The sequence below is a fragment of the Chrysochloris asiatica genome, unplaced genomic scaffold (genome assembly GCF_000296735.1).
Source record: "Chrysochloris asiatica unplaced genomic scaffold, ChrAsi1.0 scaffold00262, whole genome shotgun sequence".
Taxonomy (NCBI): domain Eukaryota; kingdom Metazoa; phylum Chordata; class Mammalia; order Afrosoricida; family Chrysochloridae; genus Chrysochloris; species Chrysochloris asiatica.
Genome location: NW_006408780.1, coordinates 3247834 through 3256594, shown reverse-complemented (window position 1 = coordinate 3256594; position 8761 = coordinate 3247834). Strand labels below are relative to the sequence as shown.

Genomic DNA, 8761 nt, shown 5'->3' with positions numbered 1-8761 from the left:
AGCCTTGGGGACAGATAGGAGGACAGGGGGTGGGTACAGCCTCAGCCTGTCCAGGTGGCAGCCTAGCTCGAAGGCTCATCGTGGACACCAGCGAACCAACCAGCTGTCATGCAGTCGACTCAAACTCACGGCGACCCCGAGTGGATCAGCGTGAAACTGTGCCCTGCAGGGTTTTCGGTGAGTGCTTACATAACAGTAGGTTGCCAGACCTTTCTTCTGAGGGGCTCAAACCTCCAACCTTGCAGTTAGCAGCCTAGTGCATTAATAGTTTGCACCTCTAGGGGCTCCATGGGGTACAGAGCCAGGTAAACTAGACACACACCCCTTCAGACCACCTGGGGACCTGAAGACAGTAGGTGTCCCCAGCCATCTTCAGACCCCTCCCCGTGGCTCTGAGGACAGGCCGGAGATCCAACACCAGCACATAAGACGCGTTTGCACAAACAGTCTGTGCAAGTCCTATCTATTCTCTTACCGTTAGCTTTTCTTCTGCCGTGATAGAGAAAAGAGCTGTTAGCTGAGTTCTGTTCTAGAAAAAAGAAAAGGAATGTTTAGTCAATCCTGTGTAGAGCTGAGGATATGTCAGATTATATTTGGTAACATTTCCAAACAGCCCTGCCTGGAGGTGGCTGGGAATTAGCTGTGGTCTTAAAGCCCCTTTTGAGAGGAAATGAAACCCAACCCAGTGCTGTCGCATCAATTCCGACACCTAGCAACTCAAGAGGACAGAGGATTTCCAAGGTTGCACATCTTTATGGAAGGTCTCGAGACTGTGGTCCTCTTTGCCTCATCTTTGTCCCGTATTTTATCAATTTGTTGTTGCTGTTAAGCGCCGTCTAGTCAGTTCCAACTCATAGTGACCCGGTGTAGGATTTCCAAGGAGTAGCGGTGGGTTTGAACTGTCCGTCTTGTGGTTCAAAGTCCAGTGTTGATGTTACAGCACCACACCAGGAATCCATTTTGACAATAGCCTCATGGAATTAGTTGTTGTTGTTGTTGTTAAGTGCTGTTGAGTACAGAGTCACCTAATTGAGTTAAGTGGCATGTTGTCAGTTCCTGGAGAAGGACATCATGCTTGGTAAAGTGGAAGACCAGACAGAGTGGCAGCAGCAATGGGCTCAAGTGTAACAGCAACTATGAAGTTGGCACAAGACCGGGCAGTGTTTCGTTCTCTTATGCATCGGATCTCTATGAGTTGGAACTGACTTGATCTCACCTAACAACAACAATAATTTTGGGTTCTTCTTTTCAGCAGCCTCAGGAAATTCAGACTTTCAATCTTTTTCTCTCTTAGACTGTTGGTGACATTTATCCTGGGCCAAATTATCTCTGGCAAGGTGATACAGTGGATCAAGGGATGGGCTGCTACCCACAAGGTTGGCGGTTCAAACCCCACCAGTTATTCATGTTTATTAACCTCAGGTTGCTGTCTACTGCTGTTGGTTCTTAATCCAAAGAGCACCTTGATGATTTTTTGTAAAGTTGGTCTTGTCATTACAGATTCCTCTGTGGTGGAGGTGATGATGTGCCATGGAGTCAGTTCTGACTCACAGCGACCCTGTATAGGGTTCCGAGGCTGTCAATCTTTATGGGAGCAGAAAGCCTCATCTTTCTCCTGCGGAACAACTGGTAGTTTCGAACTGCTGACCTTGAGGTTAGCAGCCCAACTCATAACCATTACAGTACCAGAGCTCTGTTTTATATATATTTGTTGTTGTTGTTAAGTGCCGTTGAGTCGGTTCCGACCCATAACGACCCTGTACAGGGTTTCCGAGGCTGTAAATCTTTATGGGAGTAGAACGCCTCATCTTTCTCCGGTGGAGCGGCTGGTAGTTTCGAACTGCTGACCTTAAGGTTCGCAGGCCGATTTGTAACCACTACGCTACCAGAGCTACAGTAGTAGAGCCCCTTTAATTTCTGCTTTTCAGGAAATGTCCTAATTTCACCGTGGTATTTGAGGGGCAGCTTTGCTGGTTATAAGATTCTTGGTTGGCCATTTTATATTTTTTCTGTCTTTCAGAGTTTTGTTTTTGGCATCCCATTGCCTTCTTGTCTGTATGGTTTCTGCTGAGAAATCAGAGTTTAGTCTTATTAGTTCGCCTTTGTAAGTAACTTTTTGTTTTTCCCAAGCTGCTCTCAGGATATTTTCCTTGACTTTGGTTTTGGTAAGTTTGATTATGACATATCCTGGTTATTTAATTTGGGGTCTATCCTGGTTTGGGGATTCGTTCAGCTGCTTGAATGCTTATCTTCTCATCTTTCACGATGTTAGGGAAGTTTTCTTTCAGCAACTCTGACAATTTTCTCCATCCTTTGTATTGTCTATTTCTGTTCTGGAATTCCGATCCCCCATAAGTGGTTCCTCTTCATGGTGTCCCACATAAATCACAAACTTTCTTCTGAATATTTTAATTCTTTTTTCAGACTGTTTTTCTAGCAAACTAGTATGAACAGGTTTATCTTCAAGGTCACGAATTCCGGTACCAGGATGGCGCACGAGCGGTTGATGGTGGTGGTAGTGTGCCGTGGAGTTGGTTCTGACTCATAACGACCCTGTAATAGGGTTTCCGGGAGCAGAAAGCCTCATCTTTCTCCCGCGGAACAGCTGGTAGTTTCAAACTGCTGACCTTGAGATTCACAGCCCGATTCGTAACCACTATGCTACCAGAGCTACCAGGAGCAAGCAGTTTTAATTCCAGTTTGTAAGGAGGCTTGAGGAGCAGTGGCTAAGTACTCCGCTGCTAACTGAAACTTAATTCGAATCCAGCAATGTGGTGGAAGAAAGGTCTGGCAATCTGCCCCCTTTACATGACAACTAAAGGACCATTTTACCCTGTCCTAGGGGGTCACTGTGAATCTGAATTCACTCAAACAATAGCTGTTACCTCTCTGTCCTGTCGGTATCTCTAGAACATCCTGATGCCGCACCACAGAGCAGAAGGGGCAGAGCGTACCTGAGATGCGCCCTGGAACGTGAGCTGGGCCGGGAGCAGCAGAATCTCCCCATCCCTGACGTCTCCGGCTGTGAGCTGGGCTGTGTAGCTGACTGCAAAGGCATCTCCAGCTGCTCAGAGAGAAAACAGGGGCTCAGAGACACCCTTCCCCAAGCGGAGACCCAGCATGCCCAGACCCAGCCACACATCTTGTTTCTAGGGTTCAAAAGGAGGCCACCCTCAATCCCCAAAGTCCACAGTAATAGTGAGCAGGGAGAATTCCGAGTGCTGAATGGAGAACGAGGCAGAGTTACCTCAGCTCCTGGAAGCCTCCCTACTCTCCTTGTTAAGGGGCAGGGGGCACCACGCTGGGTTGGTGATGGATTGAACTGGGTGCACCCATGTGGATAGGATCCCACTGGGGAACTGGGCTTCCTTTGTTCTGTTAAGGAAACTGATCCCTGTATAGAGTGTCTTAAGCCTGATGACTTGTGAACTCTAAAAGGAGCAGATGAGGCACACAGAACAGTGTAAATGGGATAAGATGGAGATCGCCAGGGAACCGAGGAATGCTGGGACAAACAGACGCTGAGGGAAGGACTTTCCTTAAGAGCCCACAGAGAAAGAGAGAGAGCCTTCCCCGGTAGGGTAGCCAGTGTCCTGAATTCAGACTTCTAGCTTTCTAACGTGTGAAGGAATACATCCCATTAGGTAAAGTCCACCATCTGTGGTGGTCCTGTTAGGGCAGCAGGAAACGTATGGCAGGCTCCATCAGTCTTCCTGATGTGGGATTTGTCAAGCACGGACACTCAGGAAACCCAGGGGTTTCACAGTCTCATGCAGATTTCAAAAAAGGGCTCTGTTCGCCCCACACCGCCACCCACACTGCCACACAAAGGAGTCTTCACAGGACCCTTGGGCCTTGGTTGGTGGAACAGTAGATGCAGCTGAAAAGTCCCCAGGCAGCTGGGCTCTGTGAACACTTGGGGGCACCAGCGAGGCCACCTCTGCCCTGACAGGGGGAGGCAACCTGAGAAAGGGCCAAGGACTAGGTGAAGGAATCCAGGGATTCCCACAACCTAGCCACCCACAACGCACCTCAACTTCTTCCTCTAACAGTCGTCACCTTGCTTAATGACAACCTTCCCTGGAAACGGGGCTTGGGGATCAAAGCACACTCCAAACAAGGAGGCAGGACCAAGCACGCCTGCTCCCGAGAGGGGGGAAAGCGGCCACCCTCAGTTAAGCCCCAAGGGAAACTGACCAGTCCTGGGGACCCTGAAGGCAAAGAAAGGAACCTCAAACGGGATCTGGGGAATGAAGTGATCCCCTGTGGTTTTCCAATTTGGGAAATTGGACTCTTCCTTCTGGAAGGGGAGAGAGCACCCATGGGGGGTCCTTACTCCACGTTGTTTTCAGATTGCCTGACTCATAACGTTCTGACTCATAACAGCCTGATGTACAACAGAGCAAAACATGCCCAATCCTGAGCCACCCTCCTAACTGTTACTACATTTGAACCCATTACTGTTATCCCTGTGCCAATCCATCTCCTTGGGGCATCTTCCTCTGTTTTTCTGATCCTCCCCACTTTCCCAAGCATGATGTCCTTCTCCAAGGACTGGTCCTTCCTGACAACATATCCGAAGTATGAGAGACGAAGTCTGGCCATCGTGACTTCTAAGGAGCATTCTGGCTGGACTTCTTCCAGCACAGATTTATTTGTTCTTCTGGCAGTCCACGGTACTTTCAGTATTCTTCTCCAACACCATACATAACTCAAATGCATTAATTCTCCAGTCTCTCTCCATATGCTGTTAGGAGCGCGTGTTCCCACATTACCTATGAGGACTCCTCCTCGTGAGGTGACAGGCACTCAACAACTGACCAAAAGGACCCAAGGGCATCACGAAGAAAGGGCTGGCAATCTGCTTCTCTAATGTTCACCACCTAACACACTCCATGGGGCGTTTCTAATCTATGGCACACGGGGTAATCAAGAGTCGGAATCTACTCCAGGGCAACGAATTTGGCTTTATGGTAAGGCAACGTAGTTCTCAGGATGTTGTTCTGGGGCGACACTGTAGGATCAGCACTGGACTGCTAACCACAAGGTCGGCGGTTCAAACTAACCAACCACACCTCGCAAACCCTATACAGTGGTCACTGAGTCGGAGCCAACTCGACGGCACTTAACCATAACAACTCTTCTCAGTGTGGACCCCGCTGTCTGGCAGAGACCAAAGGCCCTTAGATAAAACCAAGAGGAGCATCTTCGCCCCGACTTCTGGTTGCAGACCCGCTGAGCCATGATGTATGGAAATGCTGAGGTCCTGGTGGCTCTGCGGACATCGCTGTGTCTGCCCGGAGGCTAACTACTGGTTGTGGGCGGAGTGTAAATCCTTTCTTTAAAAACAACTTTATTGAGTGTGACAGGCGTTCTGGTAGCGCAGCAGGGTACGAGGTGGGCTGCTCGCCATAAGGTCCGGTCACATCTACCAGCCACTCTGCAGGAGAAAGATGAGGTTTTTTGTTTCTGGAAAGATTACAGACTCAGAAACCGAATACAAGGGTCGCTATAAGTCAAAACCGACTCGATGGCACACCACCACCGCCGAGTGGGGTAGGAAACATAATGGCTTAACAGACCAATAAGCAACAGAGTAAGCAGAGAAAACACTGACGTTGTCAAGGATTTCATATTATTTGGATGCACAATCAATGCTCGTCGAAGCAGCAGTCAGGAAATCTAAGTGTGCATTGCACTGGGGAAACCTACAGCAAAAGACTTCTTTAGAACAAGTGTTTCAGAGCAAAGATGTCACCTTTACCACTGAGATGCCCCTGACTCAAGCCTTGGTATTTTCAATCGCCTCATAAACATGTGGCAGTTGGACAATGAATAAGGAAGGTCATAGAAGAATTGATGCGGTTGAATTGTGGTGCTGGAGAAGAATGTTGAAAGTATTATGGACTACTTACCAGAAGAACGAACAATTCTGTGTTGGAAGAAGTACAGCCTGAATGCTCCTCGGAAGCCAGGATGGCTACACTTCATCTCTCATCCTTTAGACATGTTATCAGGATGAATCAGTCCCTGAGGAAGGACATCATGCTTGGTACAGAGAGGGTCAGCAAACAATAGGAAGATCCCGAACGAGGTGGACTGACACATGACTCCAACAGTGGGCTCAAACGCAGGAACCACTGTGAGGAGGACAGAGGACTGGGCAGTTTTTCTTTCTGTTGTACATGGGTCCACTGCGAGTCAGAATCACCTCAATGGCACCTCACAACAACAACAAAGACATGTCCAAGCCCTACTCCTTGGAACTTGTGAATGCCACTTTGTGTGGTAAATAAGTCTTTGCTGATGGGATGAAGTTGGGAATCATGAGATTGAGAAAGCTGTCCTGGAAAACCTGAGTCCTCAATGAACTCTGAGTGATAACAGATGGAAGGTGGAGGGAGAAATGATACAGAGAAACAGAGAAAAACACGGAGCAGAGACACAGATACCGGAGAGATGCAGCCACAAGCCACGGAATATCGGCAGCCACCCGACGCTGGATGAGACCAGGAAAGGAATTCTCCTCGGAGCCTCTGAGGCAACATGGTCATGCCCACACCTTGGTCTCAGCCCACTGATACTGACCGTGGGCTTCCGGCCTCCAGAACCATGAGACAACCCATTCCTGCTGTTTTCAGGTCCCACTTACAGCAGCCACAGAAAACTAGAACATCGGGGTGTGATTTGCAGACACAAATCCACCACCTCTCAGACCACCATAATGATGTGAGAAGACTCACAGAGCATTATGCCACCCCGTCACCGCATTTTACTGTCCATCACCCTAAAAAGTAACCTCATTCCCATTCCCAAGACACCTCTAAAACCAAACGGAAAAAAAAACAAAAATCAAACCAGTTGCTTTCCAGTCAGTGCACATTGACAGCGACCCCAGGTGTGTCCGAGCACAGCTGTGCTCCACAGGGCGTCTACGGCTGACTTTCTGGGAAGATCACCAGGTCTTTCTTCCGAGGCATCTCTGGGTATATTTGAACTTCCAGTCTTCTTATTAACAGCTGCGTGTGTTAACAGTTTACTTTACCCAGAGACTTCTCCCTAAGTCCAAAATCAAAACCAAACCAGTTGCCGTGGACTGGATACTGACTCACGGAGACCCCGTGTGTGTACTCTGTCTTCACGGGCTGAATTTTCTAAAGCAGATTACCAGCTCTTTCTTCCAAGGTGCCTCTGGTTGGACTCGAACCACCAACCCTTCATTTAGCAGCCAAGTTTAATAATCATTTGCACCCACTGTGTGTTTCCCCTTTGGACTCGTAATTTAAATGGAAGGAGACCTGGTGGTGCAGTGGTTAAGAACTGGGCTGTTAACCAAAAAGTCAGAAGTTCAAACCTACGCAGTACTTCCGTGAGAGGAAAATCTTGGAGACCTGCTCCCATGAAGATCACAACCTTGAGAACCCTACGGGGTGGTTTTATTCCGTGCCATAGTCGCTGTGGGTCGGAATCGACTCAACGGCACACAACAACAACGTATCTGGAACCATACAATATGTGGACTGTCGTGTCTGGCTTTTGTGACTGATGTACTAGGTCTTGAATCAACATGCTGTAGCTGGGACCACTTTGACCTGTTTTTCTCCTTTGTTCCTTCCTATTGCTGAGCAGAATTCCACTGTGGGGACACAACCACATTTTCATTCTGCACACTCTCAACTGTGTGGGTCTTGTGTAAAACGTGAGGCATGTAAACAACGTGGTGTTAAGTGAATCCCTGCTTCTGCAACAAAGCAGGGAACCCAGCTTCCTCTAGAACCCCACAACATGACGAATGGAATTAATTAATGCCCCTTAATCATAAGGAGCTCTGGTAACGTAGTGGTTACCAATTGGGATGCTAACCTCAAGATCGGAAGTTCGAAACTACCAGTGGTTCCGTGGGAGGAAGATGAGGTGGTCTGCTCCCATAAAGATTTACAGCCTCGGAAACCCTAGGTAGGATCACTATGAGTCAGAACCAACTCCACGGTACTTAACAACAACAACAACAATCACACACATAATAAAGATTGAAATGTCCAATATTTTGTTCTATTGAAAGCATTTTTCTAGAATAAATAAGAGCAGCTAACCTGGGTAACATAAGCAGTTTGCACTCAATCACTAGCTTAAAAGGTTGGCGGTTTGAATTCAACCCATGGCACTGCGGAATAAAGGCCTGGAGAACTGATTCTGTAAATATTACAGCTAAGAAATCCCCGGAGTTCTGGTATGGCGCTGTGGGTTAATACGCTGGACTGCAAGGTCCGTTTGAACCACAAGATTGGTGGCTCAAGATCACCAGCTGCTCCTCGGAAACCCTATACAGGGTCGCTATGAGTCAGAACCGACTCCACGGCACTTAACAACAACAATAACAGGAAACACCTACAAACAGTTGTACTCTGTCACACACATGGGTCACCGTGAGTCAGAACAGCTTTGGTTTGGTTTTCTGACTCCGGGGACCTTCCAAAAGTTCATAGAAAAATAAAATGAAAAGATAAAGGAACGCCCAGACAGTGGGCCTTGGTCATCCTTCAGAGCTGGACAACAGGACTCCACCCGTGACTCAATTTTTAGCCACGCTATACATAGGTCAGTGGTTATGAGTCAGGCTGCTGATCTCAAGGTAAGCAGTTCAAAACTACCAGCAGTTCCAAAGGAGAAAGATGGGGCTTTTTGGTCCCATAAAGATTTACAGCCTTGGAAACCCTGTCCAGGGTTGCTGTGAGTTAGAACCGACTCCGTGGCTCATCAC

The 8761-nt window shown here is 48.0% G+C and overlaps 1 protein-coding gene across 1 annotated transcript in view; it reads right to left on the bottom strand.

Moving 5' to 3' along the window:
* Window positions 1-8761, bottom strand: part of EVC2 (Ellis van Creveld syndrome 2) — a 158481-nt gene that overhangs the window by 128286 nt on the left and 21434 nt on the right. The window contains exons 7-8 of the mRNA XM_006874141.1: window positions 2955-3064; window positions 476-529 (exon numbers count right to left, since the gene is read on the bottom strand). Of these exons, the coding sequence (XP_006874203.1) occupies window positions 476-529; window positions 2955-3064 (164 nt within the window). The remainder of the gene's footprint in view (window positions 1-475; window positions 530-2954; window positions 3065-8761) is intronic.